Source organism: Diabrotica virgifera, chromosome 6 (genome assembly GCF_917563875.1).
Source record: "Diabrotica virgifera virgifera chromosome 6, PGI_DIABVI_V3a".
In the NCBI taxonomy this organism is placed as follows: domain Eukaryota; kingdom Metazoa; phylum Arthropoda; class Insecta; order Coleoptera; family Chrysomelidae; genus Diabrotica; species Diabrotica virgifera.
In genome coordinates, this window is record NC_065448.1 from 105,810,676 (window position 1) to 105,837,777 (window position 27,102).

The 27,102-nt window shown below is 32.5% G+C and overlaps 1 protein-coding gene across 1 annotated transcript in view; it reads left to right on the plus strand.

Moving 5' to 3' along the window:
- Positions 1-6,141: 6,141 nt before the first annotated feature.
- Positions 6,142-27,102, plus strand: part of LOC114330441 (calpain-A) — a 134,812-nt gene continuing 113,851 nt past the window's right edge. Inside the window, exons 1-2 of the mRNA XM_028279778.2 lie at positions 6,142-6,268; positions 16,867-17,046. Of these exons, the coding sequence (XP_028135579.2) occupies positions 6,233-6,268; positions 16,867-17,046 (216 nt within the window). The 5' untranslated portion in view covers positions 6,142-6,232. The remainder of the gene's footprint in view (positions 6,269-16,866; positions 17,047-27,102) is intronic.

A 27,102-nucleotide genomic window follows, 5' to 3' on the forward strand; every position in this document is an offset into this window, starting at 1 on the left:
TAAAGACCCCTATTTTCTCTACCTATAAGGTCCTATGCATTTTTTTCGTATAAGCGATCGTTACGGCACAGTGGCGCCGTAAATCTCAGAAATGCTCTGGCAGGCTCCAGATTTTGTTTGTTTTTTCGTCGCCTATTTATTTTATTGATAACGTACTACGTACTTATGGAAAATAAAAGAACACACTGTCTGCTATACATTATGACCTATGCATATTTTACTTTCCTTGCACCCTAAAGCCACAGTAGTGGTGGCCCAAAAGTCAATTTTTGATTATTTCCTTTATTAATTCTCCTTTTTTTTGGGGTGGTTCCGGGGAAAATATGGGGATGCATTATACAAATTTGTAAATAATACCTGTACATGGGTAATCGCTGAAAGTTTTTTTACTCTAGCATAAGCGGTTTAGATGGTTTAAAAAAGGAGTTTTTTAAAATGTAACACCCTGTAATTAAAAAAATGGGCAATTGCCCTTAAGTGAAACCTATATCAAAAAATCAGCCAATTATTTGTGATTAATTGCCGTAGGGGTTCTTCTTGATTCCCATTTTGGCCAGGGAAAAATAATTTTTTTTAAACATCTTTTTTAAAAACCCCCTTTAAAGGGATGAAATGGGTGGTTCCAGGACGAAATTTTTTAAGAAGAAGTTGGTCTCATAATAAGCACCTTTCAATATCTGTACCAGAAAAAAATATAACCGGACTTGTGTCCATTTTGCGAGGTTCAACCTTTGTTTCCTACACTTAGTGTGGAGTGTGGGTGCTAATTATGAGGTATAAAGGGGGGCTTATTATGAGACTAACATTTTCTTAAAAAAATTCGCCCGGAATCCCCTTTTTATCCCTTTAAAGGGGTTAATTTGTGTTTTTTGAGAAACGTAGCCCTTCATGTGCGTTTTACAAAAAATTTACTTCATAGTAAAATTAAGAGGACTATATTTCCTACTATCTATTTCCCGACAGCATATGTCTATCACACACCGTTTAGCGTGGGTGGCGCTAGAAAGTTGATAGATTTTTAAAAAAGATGTTTTTAAAAACATTGTCTTTCCCTAACTGTACTGAAAATTAAGAATAAACCCTGCGGCAATTAATCACAAATAAGTGGCTAATTTTTTGGTATAGGTTGCACTTAAGGGCAATTTATTTACAGGGTGTTACATTTTAAAAAACCCCTTTTTATACCATCTGAACCGCCTATGCTAGAGTAAAAAAACTTTCAACGATTATCCATGTACTGGTGCTATTTACAAATTTCTATAATCCACCCTCATTTTTTTCCGAAACCACCCCAAAAAAAGGAGAATTAATAAAGAAAGTGATTTTCTTGGAATCCTTCACACACCATGTTCTATTTTTTGTGCACGTTCTTATTACCAATGCATAAACACCAAAAGCAATTTCTTGGTGCAACCCCTGTAGCCAAAAACCAAATAAATAAAGGGGGGTTGAAAAAAATTTTTCTTTTTGCTTTTTGGCCTATATGGACATATGCTCTATCATCAATAGGGTTTTTCATAAATATATATTTATGATTATTGCAACATGCCTGCGCAAAGTACCCCTATCCTTGAAAATATACTGCAGAAACTACCCCTATTCCTTGGAGAGCATGTTTTACCATAATTTTCTCAATACATATGCATTTGTTTAAAACAAAACTTATACAGAATTAAAGACCACTATTTTCTCTAAAAATAAGGCCCTATGCATTTTCGTATAAGCAACCGTTACGGCACAGTGGCGCCGTAAACCTCAGAAATGCTTTGGCGGACTCCAGTTTTTGTTTTTTTTCGTCACCTATTCATTTTATTGATAACGTACTTATGGAAAATAAAATATGCATATTTTATTTTCTTTGCACCCTAAAGCCACAGTGGTGGCCCAAGATCAATTTTTGATTATTTTCTTTATTAATTCTCCTCTTTTTTGGGGTGGTTCGGGGGAAAATATGGTGGTGTATTATACAAATTTGTAAATACAGTCGAACCCGCTTATTGGAATAGCCTTCGTGCTAAGCAAAAGTATTCCTATAGCCGGGATATTCTAATAACCGATCATTTGTGGATAGTAGAAACGTTTCAGGGCCTCAACTTTCTATCCCTTAAAGCGGGATATTCCTATAAGAGGTATTCTAATAAGCGGGTTTGACTGTAACACCAATACATTGATAATCGCTGAAAGTTTTTTTACTCTAGCAAAGGTGGTTCAGATGGTATAAAAAAGGGTTTTTTTTAAAATATATCACCCTGTAATTAAAAAATTTGCAATTGCCCTTAAATGAAACCTATACCAAAAAATTAGCCACTTATTTGTGATTAATTTCCGCAGGGTTTCTTCTTAATTTTCATTACAGTTAGGGAAAAATATTTTTTTAAAACATCTTTTTTTAGAAATTTGTCATCTTTGGGGCGTCACCCCCGCTAAACGATGGGTGATAGGCATATGCTGTCGGAAAATGAATAGTAGGAAATATAGTCCTCTTCATTTTACTATTAAATAAATTTTTTGTAAAACGTACATAGGGGCTACGTTTGGCAAAAATCACAAATTACCCCCTTTAAAGGGATGAAAAGGGGGGTTCCGGGGCGAAATTTTTTAAGAAAATTTTAGTCTCATAATAAGCACCCCTTGATATACCAGAAAAAAAAATAAAACCGGACTTGTGTCCATTTTGCGAGGTTCAACCTCTGTTTCCTACACTAACTATAGATATTTGGCTTGATTTGGCCATTCTATGTGGTTATCGAATAGGGATAGTACCCCATTTAATATGCCTCTTTTATTTTGGTACATGACGGCCTGTCTTGTCAGGGTTGACAGCTTCTTCCACTGTACACATTATCCTTGTAGTTCGTTAAAGGGCCCTTATTTGTGTCTTGTTGCTAGATCTGGCTTGGTACTGCCAGCAGCTACCGCTGTATCATATGCGTATAGACTTAGCAACAAGCTGGATTCGGTTGGGGTGTCTGCTGTATATATTGTGTATAGATATGACGATAGCACCACCACTGGTGTATCACACTAGCCTCCAAGGTTCTATCTTCGGATAGGGTTGGCGCTATTCGAACTCTGAATCTCCTGTCGACTAGGTACGAAAAAAGAACACATGCCATCGCCTCACTATTACCATATTGGTTCATTTTATACAGCAAGCCTTCGTGTTTAGTGACATTTACAAAGATTGCTGTATATTTCTTTTCATTGAACCCTTTCGTGATATATTCTGACACTCGTAGCACCTATAGTTCACATGAGTGTTTGGATCTAAATCCCGACTCTGCTTCAGGTATTGTCCCGATTGCTTTTGATTGGTTCTTCTTTTAGCGTAGCTAGTACGACACGCTTTGCAATTTTGCTTATTACTGGTATTAAGCTTATCGGTCAATAATTCTGTGAGGATGTGCCGGGTTTCCGTGGTTTTTTAATCATTATTACGTGAGCTTCTTTTTATCTGACAGCAGAATGTCTAAATCTTAAGATGTTGTTGATTAAATTTGTTATAATGTATAGGTATTTTTGCTATTACTGGCAGATTCTTCAGAGCTACATTTGTAATGTTGTCTGGTTCTTCAGCTTTTTTGGCGTTAGTACCCTTGCTATAGAGCAAAATAGTACAGACTATATAGTATAAATAGTACAGACTATAGAGCAAAACCGGAGCATTAAGGTAACGAGACGAAAAAAATGGCGACAAGTAGAAAAGAAATTTTCCAGCTTAGGGACAAAAAGGGTGAGATAACAACAGACAGACAGAAAATACTAGGAATAGTCGAAGAGTTCTACACTATATTATACACAAACCAAGTTAACAATGTCATAAATCCAGAAAATAGACACAAGGTACAAAACCAGGGATCTGAGGATATTCCAGAAATTACTCAAGATGAGATACAATATGTACTCCAAAAAATGAAAAATAACAAGTCTCCGGGAGATGATGGAATAGTTACAGAAGCTATAAAACTTGGCGGAACTTCTCTTCTGAAAAAAATACAAGACCTCTTCAATCTCTGCTTGTATAGTCAAAAAATTCTTATAGCTTGGAATAACTCAATTACAATTCTTCTGCATAAAAAGGGTGACAACATGAACCTAGAGAATTACAGGCCAATTTCTCTACTCAACCATTTATACAAACTGTACACCAGAATAATAACCAATCGATTGGAAGCAAAATTTGAGCTGTACCAACCAAAAGAAGAGGCTGGTTTTCGCCCCAACTACGGTACAACTGACCACCTACAGTGCATCAAAGTTTTGACTGAAAAATCAATTGAATACAATAGACCTCTAGTTCTAACGTTTATAGGCTTCCATAAAGCGTTTGATACTATCGAATTACCCGCACTACTTAAGGCATTGGAAGAGTGTCGAATTGATCATAGGTACACTAATATTATAGAAAATATATACCGAAATGCTACAACTATAAATCTGCACGTTCCTATTAATAAGATATATATCAGGAGAGGTATTCGACAGGGAGATACTATGTCGCCTAAGTTGTTCATTACTGTACTTGAACATGCTTTGAAATCACTGAAATGGAAAAATAAAGGAATAAATATCGATGGTGAGATGCTTAGCCATCTACGATTCGCAGATGATATTGTTCTGATTTCAGATGACCTAAAAACTTCCAATGATATGTTGAATGAACTCCGCGATGCAGCACGTAAAATAGGTCTAAATATTAATTGCCAAAAGACCAAAATGATGACGAATTTAGTTCCGAGCCATCCTTTAAAGGTAGAAGACGTCGAAATTGAAGTTGTTGACAGCTACATATACCTTGGACATACGGTAAAAATTAGCAGGGACAATCAAACTGCTGAGCTGCTAAGAAGAATAACTCTGGGATGGGCAGCATATGGAAGACTACGTGATATTTTTAAAGGTGATATACCTATCAGCTTAAAAAGAAGAGCCTTTAATCAATGTGTCCTGCCTGTTCTTACATATGGCGCAGAGACACTTACCCTAACAAGGACATCTGCACGAAAACTACAAGTGACGCAACGTAGAATGCAAAGATCATTGTTGGGCATAACGTTAAGAGATAGGGTAAGAAACGAAGAAATTCGTAGAAGAAGTGGTGTAGAAGACATAATAAAACACATAGCCAAAATTAAATGGAAGTGGGCAGGACACGTCGCTAGAATGAGAGATGATAGGTAAACCAAAAAAATCTTAGAGTGGAGACCGAGAGTGGATAGACGAAACCCGGGAAGACCACCCACAAGATGGACTGACGACATCAAGAGGATTTGTACAAACTGGATTGCAGTAGCGCAGGATAGATCTGAATGGAAGTTTTTCGAGGAGGCCTATGTTCAGCAGTGGACGACTATGGGCTAATGATGATGACCCTTGCTTTGTCTGACCTCTTCAGGGGAGGTGTGTGTAATACGGTAATACCTATGTTGCCTTTCTTCTTTTTAGAATTCTAGAATTCTACGTTAGTAGAAGAGTTAAGAAAACGCATGGGAATTAGTCGAAATCTCCGTTCGCATTCTTATCCAAGTAATATGAAATTAAAGACGTAATATCGTAAAATATACGATTCGGGGTTAAAATTAATGGCATTCCCACACGTGTGGTTCTCATATTGCAGCTTTCATCTAATATGTATGTAGATCTGCCAATTTAATCTGCCAGATACCTACCTAAATGTGTAATGTTAAAAATATTAAGAACAATAAAGACAAAATATGTAAATAAGCACTAAATAATTTTCCGAACAGTATTTTCATAGTGGTCTCCTTTCTGGAAACCGAACTGGTGAATAATTACTTTTATAACTATAATGAGATTAAACCCAACAAAATATTTGAAAAAAATGATATTTCGGAGTAATAAATAAATAAGGAGTATTTTTGAGATGAAATATTCAATTGAATCACTGGCTTTCAAATTTTAAGCAAGTATATAAAAAATAATATTTTTACTACTATTTTTTACTATTTTCCTACTATGTATTACCATCAAATTTTTTTTGATAATAAATAATAAATTATTCTTCAACTGTGTAATTGCTTATATGTTTGTTTGTTGTAAGTTATAATCCATTTAATTAAAAAAGATAAAATTCAGGTATAGAAATTATAGATAAATTTTTATTTTTGATAAGATAATAAATCGAACATACCTGTTTCGACTCTATGTGGAATTTGTCAGTGCATGGTTATGCAATTTAGTTAAAGGTTAAGGATAATAATTAGTGGAAAAAATGAGTTGCGGTTTTGATTCACAAAAAATTTATATGGTAAGTACAACCTAAGTATCCACTAAATTATTAAAAATATTTTATGGTATTTCTGTAGAGAACTTAACTAATACAATTTAATGATAAAACATGATAAAATACAGAACTATTTTTATGTGCTTACAATATCTGCTTACAAATTATTTAAAAGGCGAGTTTTAATTTTGTGCAATAAGATGAATCGTCATGCAACTTTTTGCATACGATTTGGGAGAATGCCAGATTGTGTGAACTAAATTGATCTCCGGGAGATGAAAATGGCATTTTGGGCTTATGGCCATCGGTACATAATTCGCAAATATTTTGCGGCTATCCCTAATTTTCTGCCTTTACACGGCAAATTACGTGTAGTAAAATTCACACTGGTATGGATATGTAAACATTACTAGAATGTCCTTCTACTTGACAATGTCATCATTAACTTTAAAGAGATGGCTTTTGAATGTTATTGGATAACTGTTATTTGTATAATTGCAAATTATTAATTCAGTTAATAAATGTGATAATTTTTTCACTAAATATGTATTCAGTGATTGTAATAATTTATATTTACAACAAAAACTAATACTCAATCGAGAAAAGAGGAAAAGCGTTAAAGTCATTTTTTAATAATATGTTGTTACTATGGAACGCTTACAATTTCGAACATCTTTAACAACAAAATACTTGGATCACAGAATATATTATTCTGATGTATTCTCTGCTTGGATCTTCCACAAATAATACACAATAAATAACTTTTTTCTACAACCGTGTTAAAAATGCAATTTTTAGCACTCCATATGAGCTTTAAAAATGCTTCTTTAAAGCACTAGTGCTTTAAAAATTTTAAGGCACTGCAGTTAAAAGTGAATTGTCAAATTGTGAAACGTCAAAATATTTATATTTCATTTAATAACATTAATATTAATAGTACAACTTGAGCAATTTGAAAAAGGTGGTTTAAAAGGTTTTTTAAAATTTAATTTAAACTGTATTATTGCATTTTTAACACGTTTGTAGAAAAGAACTATTAAAATTTGTTAGAATATACAACAATAAAAGTAAGATGTTGTCCATAGTTGTTATGATTTACGTATTGACAGTACAGTTTCATAGGCAGTTTTGATGTAATGTCAAGAAAAATATAAAAATGGAATGTCAGTCAAGTTCAAGTAAAAGTTTTTGTAGATATTGTCCTGTAATTGAGAATGAATAAATTATTATAATTGTTGACATAAGACGTTTGAAGAAAAAATGTATGATATACGTGTTAAAAAGTATATTTTTAAGGAACTCATATGAATTGCAGAATTCGCTTCGCTCATTTTGCAAACTTTCACATGCGTGCCTTAAAATTGTACTTTTAACACTTATATCATAAATAACTGTTTATTAAGTTCACGTTTTATCTTAAATCAATTATTTATCAAATACACTATACAGGGTGTAACGAAAATACAGGTCATAAATTTAACCACATATTCTGGGACCAAAAATAGTTTGATTGAACCTAACTTACCTTAGTACAAATGTGCATATAAAAAAAGTTACAACCCTTTGAAGTTACAAAATGAAAATCGATTTTTTTCAATATATCGAAAACTATTAAAGTTTTTTTATTGAAAATGGACATATACCATTCTTACGACAGTAGCATCTTAGGAAAAAATTATAGGGAAATTTGGACACCCTATAAAAATTTTATGGGGGTTTAGTTCCTTTAAACCCCAAATAAATTATTATTGTAGTACCATTACTTACACACAATATTTCTAAAACTTTTTTGGCTCTTAGTACTTTTTCGAAAAGTCAGTTTTTATCGAGATATTTTGAATATTTGTCAAATCCACCACATATTTGTACAGGGTGCGCCAAACCTCTGGTCTTCTTTGATTACGGCTAAACTATGAGATATACAAAAAAATGTTTATAACAAAACTAATGTGTATCAAAGAGGTCTATAATTTAAAATTATTTTCAATTATACAGGGTGAGTCAGAATGACGGTATGAACCAAAGTTGTATTTTTTAAATGGAACACTCTGTATATTAAATCATTTTTGAATATATTATTTAAAAATATGAAAAATTTGTATAAGGTCTTATAGGCCTAAAGTTAATAATTTTCGAAATATTTACATTTTTATTGAGAAAAATGCTAATATTTATAGGGTTGTGGATTATGTTTCCAAGGAAATAAAAATTTAGGTGATAGGTCAAAGTTTTTAAAATATAGTGTTATTTTTAAATAATTTAATATTTTTTGCTTTTAGCCATAAAATATACAGTGTGATCACTATTTGCAAATACAAAATTTTCTCATTTTTTTTAAATGAGACACCCTGTATATTAGTTTTGCGTTTGGTAGTAAATATTACAACCTTTCTTTTGGTATAAGGTTGTATGTACCTAGCATGTTTCGTTTTGTAGATATTTTAAAAAAACTATAGATTTTACGTTTTTGCGGATTTTTTATTTAAAAATTTTTTTGCAAAAAAAATAATTATAATCTGGTTTTAGAAACATACACTAAAATATAAAATATGAAAATAAAAACGTAATTAAAGATTAAAATAAATCGTATGCTAGTACAATTCAATTGAATTTAATAACTTTAAATTATTTTACAAAAAATATTTTACCATATTAATGAATACATAAATTAGTTACTAAATTAAATAAACAACCCAATTTTAAATCAATCGTAGTAATTCTTCTACCGCAGCAACTTTCCTATACCAAATTAATTGTTAGTTATATTGTATTTACGAGTAAGATCAGTTAATACCTTTTTAATTTACCTACATCTTGAGAACGTATAAAGTATGCTTTGAAACAAATGAACGTTATGGAAGTATATTAAGAAGTAAATAGTATCTATGTACCTACTCGTGTCACAAAATCTGGTAATAATTTCTAATGGTTTCGCCCAAAACAAATGTCATATCTAAAATGTTTCGGTTAAAAAATTAAAATTTAAAATAAAAAAAAATTGTTACAAAAATTTCAACTACAAAAGTATTCCCAGTTTTTGTGACACCAGTAAATACTATTTATATTAATAAATAATTTGGATGATACATTTAACATTCATTTGTTTCAAAGCATACTTTATAATAATTTTTATATTCTCAAGATGTATGTAAGTAAATTTAAAAGGTAAATTAAAAGTTTAACTAAATACAATTTAACTAACAATTAATTTGGTACAGGAAAGTTGCTGTAGTAGAAAAATTACTACGGTTGATTTAAAATTTGGTTGTTTATTTAATTTAGTAACTAATTTATGCATTCATTAATATGGTAAAATATTTTTTGTAAAATAATTTAAAGTTATTATATTCAATTGAATTGTACTAGCATACGATTTATTTTAATCTTTAATTACGTTTTTATCTTCATATTTTATATTTTAGTGTATGTTTCTAAAACCAGATTCTAATTATTTTTTTGCAAAAAAATTTTTAAATAAAAAATCCGCAAACACGTAAAATCTATAGTTTTTTTTTAAATATCTACAAAACGAAACATGCTAGGTACATACAACCTTATACCAAAAGAAAGGTTGTAATATTTACTACAAAACGCAAAAGTAATATACAGGGTGTCCCATTTAAAAAAATGAGAAAATTTTGTATTTGCAAATAGTGATCACACTGTATTTTTTATGGCTAAAAGTAAAAAATATTAAATTATTTAAAAATAACACTATATTTTAAAAACTTTGACCTATCACCCAAATTTTTATTTCCTTGGAAACATAATCCACAACCCTATAAATACTACCATTTTTCTCAATAAAAATGTAAATATTTCGAAAATTATTAACTTTAGACCTATAAGACCTTATACAAATTTTTCATATTTTTAAATAATATATTCAAAAATGATTTAATATACAGGGTGTTCCATTTAAAAAAATACAACTTTGGTTCATACCGTCGTTCTGACTCACCCTGTATAATTGAAAATAATTTTAAATTATAGACCTGTTTGATACACATTAGTTTTGTTAAAAAACATTTTTTTGTATATCTCATAGTTTAGCCGTAATCAAAGAAGACCAGAGGTTTGGTGCACCCTGTATATTGTTAAGTACGATTATGGAGACTTGGTAATAATATGAAAATTTATGTATGATTTACATTTTTAGGTATATTTTGAACCGTATTAAAAAAGAAGCCATATCTCGATAAAAGGTGCCTTCTCGAAAAAATACAAAGAGGCAAAAAAGTTTTAAAAACATTTTGTTTAACTAATGGTATCGCAGTAATATGTTAATTGGAGCGTACACAAACATTTGGGGGGTTTAAAGGAACAAAAGCCCCATAAAATTTATATGTAAACATATTAAAAAAGAAGCTGCAACTCGATAAAAACTGCCTTATCGAAAAAATACTAAGAGCTAAAAAAGTTTTAAAAATATTGAATTTAACTAATGGTATCACAATAATAATTTAAATGGAACGTACAGAAAAGTTTGGGGGGTTTAAGGGAACAAAACCCCATAAAATTTTTATAGGGAGCACAAATTGCACTATAATTTTTCTTTAAGATGCTCCTGTCATAAGAATGCCACATATCCATTTTCGATAAAAAATCTCTAATAGTTTTCGATATATTCGAAAAAATCGATTTTTATTTTGTAACTTCAAAGGGCTATAACTTTTTTTCTGTGCATATTTGTACTAAGGTAAGTTAGGTTCATTGGAACTATTTTTGGTCCCAGAATATGTGATTGAATTTATGACCTGTATTTTTGTTACACCCTGTATATCAATATTATTTAATCGATAACTCAAAATATTCCCAATGCCATGTCAAATATTTAAAATTGTCACTGATTGTCACTGTCTGACTGACTGACAATATGCTGACAATATTCTATTCGACTGATTGAGTTGTAAGACAAAGATAGATTTGGAAAATATTACCACGGACATTGTGTTAATTTTTTTCGAATCCTGAAAAACTAATACTTAAATATTTTTGAAAAATTTAAACTCAGAATGAAAGACTAAATTATTACGGAGGGCCGAAAGTCCCTTAGAATAAATAAAAAGTATATTTTGAATGAGATATTTGAAATTAAAAATCACACTAAATTTTCTCTTAGTTTTTCACCCCTGTCTGTACCCCTGTAGCTTATTAAAATAAACATTATAGAAGTTCTCAGGGACTTTCGGCCCTCGCTAATAACGTAATATTTCATTCTGCGTTTAAATTTTTCAAAAATACCTACTTATTAGTTTTTTCAGGATTCGAAAAATAAATGAATCCCCACTTGAATAGCATTGCAGCCGAAAATACGTACCTACCCATCCCCTTAAGAAAAATGAATTTTGAATGTTCATCTCGAAGAGATGGAAAATGAAAAATTTATAACTCAGGAAATATTGACGTAAATGAGATCAGTTTTAATACTCGGGGGTTTTGAGATCGCTGAACAGCATTTACATGTCGGCGATGGTCTCCGAGGTTTATGTTATAATAAAATCGTTCAAAATCAATCAATACCCATTACTCGGGCGTTTTGGGAGTCGCTGAGCACGAATTTCATAAAAACGATGGACTTCGACGTACCTGGTGCCCAGGATGAATCTCGTCGCCTGGAGTTTTATGTTATAATCATTAAAAATTAGTCAATAACCATTCATCGACGGTTTTCGGGGTCGCTGAGCAAAAATTCCGTGACGGCGGTGGTCTATGATGTACCTGGTGCCCAGGGTGGAACTCGTCGTCTGGAGTTTTAGTTTATATGCATTCAAAATTAGTCAATAACGATTACTCCGGGAATTTGGTGGTCGCTGAGCCCGAATTTCATATCGGCGATGGTCTCAAAAGGGTGCATTCACTACGGAGACTATCGCATCGTATCCTAGCCTAGAGCTTAGTATCCTACGCATTTTGGTGAACGCTCGCATTTAAAATAATGCATCTGGCGATCGATAATATGGTACGAGGAGTACGAGGGATACCAGGAAGCGAGGGTCGGCGCCTCGTTGTGAGCACAACTTAAGATACCTGGTTGCCTGGTACAGTTTGAATTTTTGTTGGAAAACATAACTGACTCAATAAAAGAGAAGGAAATAACTCTTAAGACAAACTGCAGTAGAAAAGTATTTTAAGGAGTCAAGGCTACAAACGTAGCCAATTCAAAGGTGGTTATAAAAATATTAAGTGTGCATGTCGTGCAAACAATAAAATTTGTAATTTAAAATGCTGTGGTTTGTCTTGTCAAAACTATTTTAACAGGATAAAAAAGTTGTTTTAAATAAAAAATAATACATCATGGATAATTTCATTTATTTATCAACATTGGTCATTTGCTTCTGGCCACTGTCGTTATTGACCGGTTAATAATGAAAACCATGGAAACCATGGGTTAGTGACCAGGGAAAATGCATATTCACGACAATGCCTGGTTATTGTCTTTAACATTCTATCGGCGGTGCGAATAAACACATAAGTCAAAAAGATTATGAAGCACCCGTTCATCAAATTTTATAACTTACCGTGATTTAATGTATTACATATGTCTTGTAGAAAATCAATTACAAATATACATTTTTTCATGAGTTTTGATTGACTTATTCCATTTGTCACCCACATTGAGTATAAAAAATGACTTATGTGTTTTTTCACAATAAATGAAATATGTATAACAAATTAACCAAAAATAATGTAATATTCTAAAGTAATCAAGAACAAAATCATCAAATTAACACTGCTTCTTACAGAAAGTCCATATTTATGTTAAAAGGCATTTATACACATCAGTTGTTACCATCTTCATCAAATGCTTCTACATCGGGATCGGTTAATGTTGACTTTGAAGAAGACGGAAATTGTCTATAAAAATCATAAAAAACAGGTGGAATGTAGTCAAGTGGTGCCAAAAAATCCCTTTTCTTTTCTTCGGAAATTGGCAATGGCATGTTTGTAATCTGTGGAACATTGCTTCCTTCATCTAGCCATTTTTAAGCTGCGTTAATGCGTAAAAATGATATTTGTTGGTATGGTTCATATTCGTCTAAGCTACTTTTAAAATTGATTTCGTTAAAATTTTTAGTGTACTGGAAACATCGTACAGGTTGCCATTTAAAGTCATTCTTTGCTACATCCTTCTTCCATTTTACAAGTGGGCCTTTTAACATAGCTGAGAATGAAAAAAAGTCGGTCTGGGTCATTTCGACAACGGTAAACCTTGGTCCGCAAGAGCGAACCAATTGATACCAATCATAAAAATGGCTGATTAAAGTATTGGTTGTTTTCTTTTTTCTTTCTATAATAGCGTGGTCACCATCCACTTCCATATGGGAATGCCCAGAAACCATAAATTTATGTTCTATAACATCAAGATTTTGGAACTTTTGTAAGGCTAACGTTAACATCGCAGTCACAAATGAATTTTTGTTCTGTCCCCCACAAGTATCTGAGTATATGATTACTTTTTAATAGTAAGGGCTAAGGTTTGAATACGCTTGTAAAGACAAGACGCAATTTCGTTGGCTCCACGAGCTGCGATAGTCTCGTACCACATGTAGCAAAATGACTTACCTGTTGTATTATCATGGATTGTTAAATTATACGTCCATAGCTGACGCTTATAGAATGAAATGGAATTAGTTAAAAATGGAGTAGCAAAGCACTGTTGTAAATCCATCGTCAAGCAGCTAATAGCTTCATTGGCTTTTGCTAGTTCTTTATCTTTTTGTTTTTGTTTGTAAGTCTCATCTGCCAAAAATAAGTGATAGTACCTTTGACTTATAATTTCAGTTTTAGCCGCATCATTTTTAGCAAGGTCCAGTTTCAATTTAAATTTATCGCATTCGTCACATATGTCTGCTTTTCTCTTTTTAATTGCCAAGATTAAATGGTTAAATTCTAAGAGTAAATACACATAAGTCAGACTTATGTTTATATTCACAACAAATTGATGTAGGCGTAAGAGCACATAAGTCGACTTACGTGATAATACACTATCATTATTATTTCAGTTTGACTGATGTGGGTTTTCACAGTCATTTTTCATAGAGATATAAAAGTTTTTGACTTATATCATTTTACACAACCACGGGTAAGCATGGTTAGAAGAAGGATATGACTTAAATTTTTTTTTCCTTTTTTGACTTATGTGCTTATTCATACCACCCATAGAATATATATGTGACGATAATATAATTTTATCGTCTAGAGTACGCCAATGATTTAAGTAAAACACGTGTTTCGAACGATATAAAAATCGGATCGAAAAGCCTAGTTGATTATTATTCTTGGAGCGTAGATCGCAGTATAATAGACAGCAGCGAGTTACAAGAGGTGAGTTTATGTACCGATTATTTTCCGCTGTCGTTTTGGCGAGCTGAGCGAATCCGACAGTTTTCTTCTTACCTATCCTTTTACCTATCCTTATATGAGCGGTGATCATATATCCTTTATACATATCTCTTTCCAATCCGGCGAGGTGAGCGGGATCTCCTTTCTCCCCTTTCCTTTTGCATTCATGTCGTATTAATAAAAGCAATTTCTATTTCGCGCGATCGTCAGAATCATTAATTCATGTACAAAAATATCGTCACATCGGCCCGAACAATAAACTCGATGCGTAGAGATTATAAATATATTTTATTAACGAACTTAATGAGTAATTAAGGCTAATTATCGTATCTTCTGTTTATTTTGATTCCGAATAAAAATGTTTTAAAAAGCGAACTCTTTTTCTTCGACTGATAGTTACCTGGAGCAACGAAACGCAACGACTTCGTTACATATATCACCTGGCAACTGCTTTAAAACCGCCAAAATTTAAAAATAATTTTTGGATAATTTTTTTAGATATACTATAAAAGTATTTTCAGAGAGTTTACTAATGAAAAATTCATATTCAGCGACCCTCAAAACTGCCGAGTAATGGTTATTGATTGTTTTTGAATGATTATAACATAAAACTCCAGGCGGCGAGTTCCACCTCGGTGACGGCGATGATACCTCTGGCACCATTGCCGTCATGAAATTCGTGCTCAGCGACCCTCAAAACCCCCGAGTAATGCTTATTAACTGATTTTGAATGATTATAACAGAAACCTCCGGACGAGTACCGCCCTGGGCATCAGGTACCTCGGAGACCATCGTCGTCATTAAATTCGTGCTCAGTGATCACCAAAACTCCCGAATATAAAAATTTAACTCGTTTGCGGCAATATTTCCCATAATTTTTTCATTTTCCATCTCTTTGAGATGTACTTTGAAAATGCATTTTTTTCTGCACAAAATGCAATTTTCATCTTCCGAAGATCAATTTAGTTCACAAAATTTCCTGACACTCTCTCTCATCGAATGCAAAAAGTTGCATGACGATTTATCTTACTGCACAAAATTTCTAGGTTTTTGGCTTTTTAGTTCTTCGTTTATTCGCGTACCTATTAAAGAGAGTAACTGTGACCTCTCCCTTATCTATTTGTTCCTTGAAAATCAATTCAGTATTTTTGGGAGGTTTCTGTCAAGAAAAATAACTGTGTGTATAGTTGAAATATTTTAGAAAATTAGAAAGGGAGCAGCACAAATTAATAAACTTTATAATACACAACTATCAGTGGCGGCTTGTGATTTTTACGATAGGAGAGGCTATACATAACTGTAAAATATCTAGACAAATTTGCACTAGTAAAAAATGCGCCTAAAAAATGTAATTTAAGGACCCATTTTTTGACTATTTTTTAATTACATTTCATAATATCATCATAATTCATAATTTCATAATATCATATCATTTTAAAAATAGTCTAATTGTAAAAGTGTAATACCAAAGTCTTTGTCTTTATTTGTTAACAATTCCCTCTTTGTACGTGTAGCTATTTATAACTCAGGCTGCATATAACTGCATATCAAAATAAATACAGATTTAAAGTTTTGCAGTTCATACAAGCTGAAGGTTCACATTTTTTAAGATATTCAACTGAAATTTTTTTATTCTAAACGCGGCCTACTGCTTGTACGCAGAAAACACGCTAAATTACCAATATTTTGCTTCGCGTTACAGATATCGGAAAAAGTTATTTGAAAAAGTTGTTCAACAGTTGCAGGACCCTAAAATTGGTTGTCCCGAGATGCAACGGAGGCAAGAAGCGTTTAAGGAGACCATGTCTCCTAGCAGTGCCATCCACGGTGCCATCACACGCTGCCCGGAGATTTAGCAAGGGAAGCTGGCCGGATTCTTGTCTCCGTTCATGCATCTCGGGATAACCCAGGGTCCTGCCTACAATAATAATGAAAAAACTGAGACGCAATCATGCGTTCTAATTCTAACGCTCCGTGCGTATGGATATATTATAGTGATAATGTGGAATTTACACTTTGTATAATAGTAAGAGTGCTTGTTGTTTTTCGCGATTCAAGATAAACAAAACAGTGTAGCGTGTGAAAAAAATTTATGAGGAGGCTAAGCCTCCCTTGCCCCCTCTCTCGAGCCACCACTGAAAACTATAACAAATAAAAATAATCAGTTTATTAAATTTTGGTTAGAAGTTGTTCTCTTCGGTTCAAATTCAGTATAATATGGAGCAAATCATATTTTTTATTAATTTTTGGCTTCATTATTATCTAATATTTTTTAGCTAGGTGAAAAATATTCAGGTCTAAAAGCTAGAGGTGCTCTCCAAAATTATGAAGAAATTAGAAAGAAATATCTGCTGAACAATGCATTATTCGAAGACTCACAATTTCAAGTAGAAAAAGTAGAACTCGGACAAGAGTGGGACAATCATAAGAACAACATTAAGTGGCTCCGACCCCAGGTAATTGATGTTTTTTTAATTACATCGAAATATGAGGTAAATCAAAACGCCATTACAAAGTTTTGTTGTTTAAGGATTTACATAAGTATATAAATAAACACATCAATCATAATGGTTATCAGTGGTGAATACTTATAGAAAACTAGATTTTATAAAATAATCCTATAAATTAAGAAACTACAAAAGCATCAGTCGAGAAATTGGTTATTGAAACATATTATAACGAAGTAATGGCTAACAATTACTTGTAAATTGCATAAGTCACATACCTTTAGGGCAGGGGTGGGCAAATACTTTTAAACGCGGGCCAAAATGAAATTTTCAAAATGTCTCCCGGGCCGGAGATAATAACGCGTAAGTACATTGCACCCGCGAATGTTTTTGGTGGAGTTTTTCCCTGTTCAAGAAATTTTTTTGACAAAAATACTCATTACTAGTATGATATTAAAGCATTTGGACAAAGAAATTTGACTGTTAATAATAGGTAATAGTAATAATAAATTATTGTCTTACTTGGGTGTACATGCAAAAAATAATAATTTATGCCCGCTAAAATATATTACATAATTTTTAAAGAAATATGGTCCATTATATTATATTATATTATATTATATTATATTATATTATATTGGGTTATAACAAATCCAGATAAAAAAGAAGATATTTAACAAGTGGGCAAAATGAAAAATCTTTTCTAGTCTGGATTACGAAAGATTTAAATCCGAAATCAGAAATTCGATCAAGTAGAGAGCAATCAAGATTATCCCTTTTGAAGATGTAACCAAAGAGTAACCTTGAGTAACCAAAGACTCGATCTGCAAATCCGTTATCGGATGGTAAAATTTTATATCCACTCTATTCTTCTTTATAGTGCAGAAGCTTGGACTGTTAATGTGGACTTAATGAGAAAGCTGGAAGCTTTTGGACGTGGTTTTTTAGGAGAATTTTGAAAATACCACGGACCGATCATATTATGAACTATATGGTGTTGTACAGAATAGGAAGAGATAGAGAACTTTTGACCACCATTAAAAGGAGAAAGGCAGCATATTGGGGACATATATTTAAAAATGAATAGTACGAGTTGTTGCAGCTGATTATGAGGGGTAGAATAGAAGGAAAAACCGGCCTGGTAGTCGATAAATAATATCCTGATTGAAAAATATTCGCAACTGGACCGGGTTAAACACACAGACGCTTTTAAGAAATCAGTCAGTTAATGAAAGATTTTATTTAGCTATTTATTTATAGCTTAACGATTTCTACAAATTAATTTAAAATGATGTACGCACACTAATACTAAGAGAATAACAAAAAATGCCTGTTGGATTTTTCAATGGGCCGGATAAAATAAACAAAAGTGCCGGATCCGGCCCGCGGGCCGGCTTTTGTCCACCCCTGCTTTAAGAGGTCAGTTTAAAAAAATAAATAAATATAAGTAGTAAGTCTCGCGTGTACCCGTGTTGAGCTGCCCCCCCCCACTTGCAAAAATCAAAAAACAAATAGCCCTGATTTATGAGCTATTTATGAGCTTTCATATTCCGCAAACTAAAAATTTTGAGCTCGTTCCACTGAGCAGGAATTTAATACTTTAGTGGGGGGGGCTGACTCAGCCCCCCCCCCACTACTTAAAAATAGAAATATTGAATTGGTTTTTGCGGCAGAATTACGAGCTATTTATGAGCTCTTGAAATTATATAGTTTCGATTTTTGAGCTCATCCCCCTCACCCCCAAACAACCCTTTAATTGATTTAACTTAAGAGCAAAATGCTGAGAAAACTTAAAATATATCGTATTGCGGATATAATTCCTATAGTTTATATACTCTAAGAATAAACTATTAAATCACGTGCATTTCGATTATTGAGCTACAACCCCTTCGCAAGAAAACCACCGTATCTTCCCGGCTTAAGAGAAAGTTGTACTTAAAATGCATTAAATTAATTATTTGGCGACTAAATATCATTTAATAATTTATAAGCTTCCAAATTACGCGCATTTAGATCAGAAAATTGCAATTTATTTTGTATAGTGCAGTCATGAAGGTAAAAATCAACGATTACCTTCAATTTCGGTGAACCTTTATCGATTTTCACGAAAATTGGTCAGTGGTTAGAGGATACGTCAAGAAACAAAAGTAACATGGTACCACCTTGCGCCTTTACCCTGAGGGTGGATACCGCCCCTTCTCGGGGGTGAACATTATTTTATAAAAAATAACTGCACAAATCAATAAAAGAACAAATTAAAAGCAAAATTTATTATATAAAGTTATTAAAATAAGTCAATACTTTTTAAGTTATTAAAGATTAAAGATTTTAATTATTCGTGAAAAAAAAATGCATGTTTTGAAGCGGTTTTTCGTAAATCACTGAAGAACTGTAAGTTTTTACAAAAAAGTTAATAGTAGTTTAATTTGTATAACTTATATTTTAAGAATAAATTCTTAAATCACGCGCCTTTCGATTATAGAGCTACAACCCCTTCGCAAGAAAACCATCCCATATTCCCGGCTTAAGAGAGAGTTGTACTTAAAATAATATAAATTAATTATTTGGCGACTACATATCGTTTAAATATTTATGAGCTCGCAAAATATACGCATTTCAATTATTGAATTGCCATTTTCTTTCTATAGCGCAGTCACTGAAGGTAAAAATCAACTATGACCTTCGATTTCGGTAAATCTCCATTCATTTTCATGAATTGACAATAACAACTTGCGGTTTTAGCCTGGGGTATATGTCACCCCTTCTCGGGGGTGAAAATTACTTTATTAAAAATAACCCCACAAATCGAGAGAGGGACAAATTGTGAGCAAAATTTGTTATATAATGTTATTAATAAATAAATACTTTTTGAGTTATTAAAGATCAAATATTTTAATTTTTGTGAAAGAAAATGCATGTTTTAAATCGATTTTTCATAAATAACTCAAAAACTGTAAGTTTTTACACAACAGTTTTCATCACTAAAATTGAAGCTAATAAAAAATGTAATAAATTGCTTACTTGAAAAACCCTTTAATGTTAATTTAAAGTAAGTTATTGGTAATTAAATGTATATTTTTTTCTGCGACTATTCAAATCTCAGGATTCAAGCTTAAATAACGGGAAAGAGATGCATTTTATAACATTTAGGTACTAAATACTTGTCAAAGTACTTAGAAATACCTATCAAAAATTAGCTCCAGAAATAGTTGATAGCATCAAAATCCGCTCACCAATTTTCGTGAAAATGAATGGAGATTTACCGAAATTAAAGGTCATAGTTAATTTTTACCTTCAGTGACTGCACTATAGAAAGAAACTGGCAATTCAATAATTGAGATGCGTATATTTTGCGAGCTCATAAATTATTAAACGATATCTAGTCGCCAAATAATTAATTTAAATTATTTTAAGTACAACTCTCTCATAAGCCGGGAATATGGGATGGTTTTCTTGCGAAGGGGTTGTAGCTCAATAATCGAAAGACGCGTGATTTAAGAGTTTATTCTTAGAATATAAGCTATACGAATTAAACTACTATTAACTTTTTTGTAAAAACTTACAGTTTTTCAGTGATTTACGAAAACCCGCTTCAAAACATGCATTTTTTTCACGAATAATTAAAATTTTTGATCTTTAATAACTTAAAAAGTATTGACTTATTTTAATAACTTTATATAATAAATTTTGCTTATAATCTGTTCTTTTATAGATTTGTGCAGTTATTTTTTATAAAATAATTTTCACCCCCGAGAAGGGGCGGTAACGACCCTCAGGGTAAAGGCGCAAGGTGGTACCATGTCACCTTTGTTTCTTGACGTATCCTCTAACCACTGACCAATTTTCGTGAAAATCAAGTTCACCGAAATTGAAGGTAATCGTTGATTTTTACCTTCAGTGACTGCACTATACAAAATAAATTGCAATTTACTGATCTAAATGCGCGTAATTTGGAAGCTTATAAATTATTAAATGATATATATATATATATATATATATATATATATAGTCGCCAAATAATTAGTTTAATGCATTTAAGTACAACTTTCCCTTAAGCCGGGAAGATAGGGTGGTTTTCTTGCGAAGGGGTTGTAGCTCAATAATCGAAATGCACGTGATTTAATAGTTTATTCTTAGAGTATATAAGATATAGGAATTATATCCGCAATACGATATATTTTAAGTTTTCTCAGCATTTTTCTCTTAAGTTAATCAATTAAAGGGTTGTTTAGGGGTGAAGGGGATGAGCTCAAAAATCGAAACTATATAATTTCAAGAGCTCATAAATAGCTCGTAATTCTGCCGCAAAAACCGATTCAATATTCCTATTTTTAAGTAGTGGGGGGGGGGCTGACTCAGCCCCCCACTAAAGTATTAAATTCCTGCTCAGTGGAACGAGCTCAAAATTTTTAGTTTGCGGAATATGAAAGCTCATAAATAGCTCATAAATCAGGGCTATTTGTTTTTCTCAACACGGGTCTCGCGTGTCTAATTACTAACCTAGCTTTAATTAATGATGATTCTCTTTTATTCCGAGTTGAAAGTTTACAAGCTATATAATTATATTATAATGAAATTTTTAAGTTACTTAAATGAGGTTTAAGGGAGTTTCAATGCTCTTTTCCATTTGCTCAAAACTTGAATGTCTTAATACCTAAACATATTTTTTAAGAAGACTGGATATTACCGGCTAGCTGTGAGATACTTGCTTTCGTGATTTTCGTAGAAATTGCTAAAATAGTATTCAAAGGCTAATTTATGATACGAGAGATTTTTTCTGTAATTGAGAGAAAATATTTTTTATATATCGCACCTCCGCTCAAATAGTGTCACAACTCAAAAACAAATAAAAACGGTTTTATTGCACCAACAGTTTAATAAAACTACAAAATTGTATCTAAGAAGGTGTTACGTTTATAGTTCAAGTATTTGCCTAATCTATGTGTTATTATATCTATGGTCACATATCGACTTGTGTAAGGCATTTTATTCAAAACAATCTGCGTATATACTCAAGAAAAGTGACACATTTATCACTTATTTATCTTTCTTTTTGCAGTATTTTTTTATAATAATAATGATATTATATTCTGTACTACAAGAGCCACTTTTGATAAATAATATTTTGTAAATTTTTCGTTATTTTTATCTGTATAGGGTCACAACTCAAAAAATAGCTATTTGTATAACAAGGGAGGAAAGCGCTGCTTTCCTCCCGAGAATGAAGTTTACTGTCCGACGCGTAGCGGAGGGCAGTAATCATTCAAGGGAGGAAAAGGCACTTTAGTCCCATGTTATATATATATATATATATATATATATATATATATATATATATATATATATATATATATATATGGTTTTTCCACCTTTCTCTCAAATAACAAGTCATTTTTTCATTTTTAATTAATTTATTTATGTACCTAACCAACAAAATTTATTAGAAGTAAAACTAACAAGTAGGTACAATATAACTGTCAACTGTCAAATATAAGTCAAATTATTAATGTAAACATTGTTAAATCAAAATAACAATTTACTGTTTTTAACATTCTGCAAAATACAGGGTGTTTTATAAATAAACGTTAAAATGTATAAACACTTACGTAATAGAAAATATATATTGTACAGGGCGTCAATAAGTTATATTACATGAATGAAATACCATGACGTCACTTTTACTTTTCCTCCTTAGGGAGGAAAAGTAGAACTTTGCTCCCTACAATCAGGTCCGGAAAAAAATACTTTCGGTAGAGGTAGATGGAAAATTTTTTTTTTTAAATATTTTTAGCAGAATTAATACACTATTTTGTAAAGCTTTAAAAACCATTGTAACTGACTAAAATAGTTATATGTACTCCTAATTTTATTAGTTTTTGAATTAAACCCAAAAAATATCTAGCACAAACTTTAAACGTCGTTTTCTCAATATTTTGCTTTTTTTTTGACTTACGACACTTTTTGAGCGGAGGTGCGATATACAGGGTGTAACGAAAATACAGGTCATAAATTAAATCACATATTATGGGACCAACAATAGTTCGAATGAACCTAACTTACCTTAGTACAAATATGCACATAAAAAAAGTTACAGCCCTTTGGAGTTATAAAATGAAAATCAATTTTTTTGAATATATCGAAAACTATTAGAGATTTTTTATTGAAAATGGACATGTGGCATTCTTATGGAAGAAACATCTTAAAAAAGAATTATAGTGAAATTTGTGCACCCTATAAAAATTGTATAGGGGGTTTGTTTCCTTAAACCCCCCCAAACTTTTGTGTACGTTTCAATTAAATTATTATTGTGGCACCATTAGTTAAATTCAATATTTTTCAAACTTTTTTGTCTTTTAGTATTTTTTCGATAAGGCAGTTTTTATCGAGTTGCGGCTTTTTTTTTAATATGCTAACATAAAAATTTTATGGGGGTTTTGTTCCTTTAAACCCCCCAAATGTTTGTGTACGTTCCAATTAAACTATAACTGCGGTACCATTAGTTAAACACATTGTTTTTAAAACTTTTTTGCCTATTTGTATTTTTTAGGCACCTTTTATCAAGATGTGGTTTATTTTTTAATGTGGTTCAAAATATACCTAAAAATGTAAATCATAAATAAATTTTCATATTATTACCAAGTCTCCATAATCATACTTAACCATATACAAATATGTGGTGGATTTGACAAATATTCAAAATATCTCGATAAAAGCTGATTTTTCGAAAAAGTACTAAGAAGCAAAAAAGTTTTTAAAACATTGTGTTTAACTAATGGTACTACAATAATAATTAAATTGGAACGTACACAAAAGTTTGGGGGGTCTAAAAGAACAAAACCCCCATAAAATTTTTATGGTGTGTCCAAATTTCACTATATTTTTTTCTTAATATACTACTACCATAAGAATACCATATGCCTATTTTCAATAAAAGATCTTTAATAGTTTTCGATATATTGGAAAAAATAGATTTTCATTTTGTAAATTCAAAGGGCTGTAACTTTTTTTATGTGCACATTTGTACTAAGGTAAATTAGGTTCAATCGAATTATTTTTGGTCCCAGAATATGTGATTAAATTTATGACCTGTATTTTTGTTACACCCTGTGTAATAAGTAGATAAATTTGCGATATGTAATCATCATTCTCTTTGCCTTATCCCCATGCGGGGTCGGCTTCCCTAATTGCATTTCTCCACACAATTCTATCTTGGGTCATATCAATGTTAATACCCTTTACCAACATGTCCTGCCTTATCGTCTCCCCCCACGTCTTCTTTGGTCTTCCTCTCCTACCCCTTCCAGGAATCTGCACTTCAGCTATTCTTCGTATTGAGTGATTAGCCCGCGAGTAGTCGCGCGGTGAGATAGAATCTCAATTTTTATACTTTTTCGCGATAACTTGATGAAAAATTTTGCAATTTTGAAAAAATTTCGTAAGTGCCTCGAGGAAGGGTGTAGTAATGAGTAGGAATTTGTTTTTTTTCTTCTTCTTTTTATGGAATTTATGGCTTTGGGGAGAGCCAATTAGCTTTAACCCGCGAGTAGTCGCGCCGTTAGAAAGAATCTCACATTTCATCCTTTTTCGTAATACAGTAAAACCTGTCAGTAACGGCCACTAAAAATGAAAGACCTATTGGCCGATATAGAAAGGTAGCCGCTATTGCCAGTTTTTGTAGTCTACATATAATTGGTTTGGGAAATTTTTAAACTGGCCGTTAGGATAGGTGGCCGATGTTGGCAGGTGGCCGTTAACACAGGTTTTTTTAATAAAATTGTTAGAAATATATATTTTCAATATAAAAAGTAGATAAAAATAGTACAAAATAAAAATTTGTTTTAAATTCGTATTTTGAGATAGAATCTCACACGCGACTATCGACGTTACAGAAGTGAGCGCGACTACTCCCGGGTTAACGTCTCGACGTTGAACATGACCAAACCATCTTAACATATGCTCTCTCATTTTGGCATCAATTGGTGCAACACCTAGACTTCCCCTAATATACTTATTTCTAATTTTATCCTTCTTTGTCACTCCACTCATCCATCTAAGCATTCTCATTTCCGCCACATGCATTCGTTCTTCCTATTTCTTCTTCGCTTCCCAACATTCAGTTCCGTACATCATAGCCGGTCTTATGGCTGTTTTATAGAATTTTCCCTTCAGCTTCATTGGAATTTTTCTGTCACACAATACACCACTCGCTTCTTTCCACTTCATCCATCCAGCCCTAATTCTACTGCATGCATCTCCATCTATTTCTCCATTACTCTGTAATACCGATCCCAGGTACTTAAAACTAAGGCTTTTTACAATCAGTTCACCATCCAAGGGTTCTATTTTATTTGTAGTAACTCCATCTTTAAATGAACATTCCAAATACTCTGTTTTTATCCTACTAAGTTTTAAACCTTTTTCCTCCAGAGCTTGCCTCCACTGTTCCAGTTTTTGTTCTAAGTCTCTTTCACTATTTCCTACTAACACGACATCATCAGCATACATTAAGCACCATGGAATGTTACCCTGTAGTTTCGCTGTTATCTGGTCCAAAACTAATGAGAATAAATACGGACTAAGCACCGAAATCCTACTTTCACATGAAATTTATCAGTCTCTCCCACACCTGTCCTAACACTAGTCGTTACTCCCTCATACATATTCCTCACAATCTTTTCATATTCACCAGGGACTCCTTTCTTATTGAGTGCCCACCACAGAATCTCTCGAGGAACTCTATCATATGCTTTCTCAAGATAAATGAATACCATATGAGCGTTTGTTTCTTTACTACTGTATTTTTCCATCAACTGCTTTATAATGAAAATTGCATCTGTTGTTGATCTGTCCTGCATAAAGCCAAATTGATTCTCGGATATTTCGGTCTCTTCACGTATCCGTCTATCAATTAGTATCAATTACTCTTTCCCATATTTTCATGGTGTGGCTAAGCAGTTTTATAGCCCTGTAGTTTGTACATTGTTGTATATCTCCCTTGTTTTTAGACAGGTAATAGTATACTGCTCCTCCTTTCGTCTGGCATTTGTCCAACTTCCATAATTCTATTAAATAGACCTGCTAGCCACCTTGTTCCTGTCTCTCCCAATGCTCTCCATAGTTCTCCAGGAATATTTGGTCCTACCGCTTTTTCTTTCTTTATTTGTTGAAGCGCTTGAGCTACGTCCGCGTTTGCTATTTTGGTGACCATTGCTGGCTACTGTCTCCGTTGACTCTACAGGCTGTGTCAAATTCTTCATTTAATAAGGTGTCAAAGTACTTTCTCCATCTCTTTTTGACATCCCTTTCGTGAACTAGTATTCTATTATTTTCATTTCGGATACATCTAACCTGATTAAAATATTTTGCTTTCTTTGCTCTCTGTTTGGCTATTTTATATATCTTCTTTTCGCCTTCCATGGTATCAAGTTGATCGTATAGGTTTGAATACGTTTCTGCTTTGGCTTTTGCTACTGCTACTTTCGCTTCCGTTTTCGCCACCATATAGTTTTGAAGATCTGTGTCGGATCTGGTTTCTTGCCGCTCTTTATATATTTTCCCTTCTCTTTTATTTTTCCTTGTACTTCGTTTGACCACCACCAAGTCTCTTTATCCTCATACTTTTTTCCTGACGTTTTCCCAAGTATTTCAATAGCAGTCTCTCTAATACTACTGGCCATCTTTCTCCACATTGTAGAAAGATGGCCAGTAGTATTAGAGAGACTATAAATGAATTGCCACCTTGTTCCTGTCTCTCCCAATGCTCTCCATACTTCCCCAGGAATATCATCTGGTCCTACCGCTTTTCCTTTCTTTATTTTTTGAAGCGCTTGAGCCACTTCCTCGTTTGTTATTTTGGTGACCATTGCTGCTACTGTCACCGTTGACTCCACAGGCTGTCTGTCAAATTCTTTATTTAATAAGCTGTCGAAGTACTTTCTCCATCTCTTTTTGACATCCTTTTCGTGAACTAGTATTTTATTATTTTCATCTCGAATACATCTAATCTGATTAAAATCTTTTGATTTCTTTGCTATCTATTTGGCTATTTTATAATATATCTTCGTT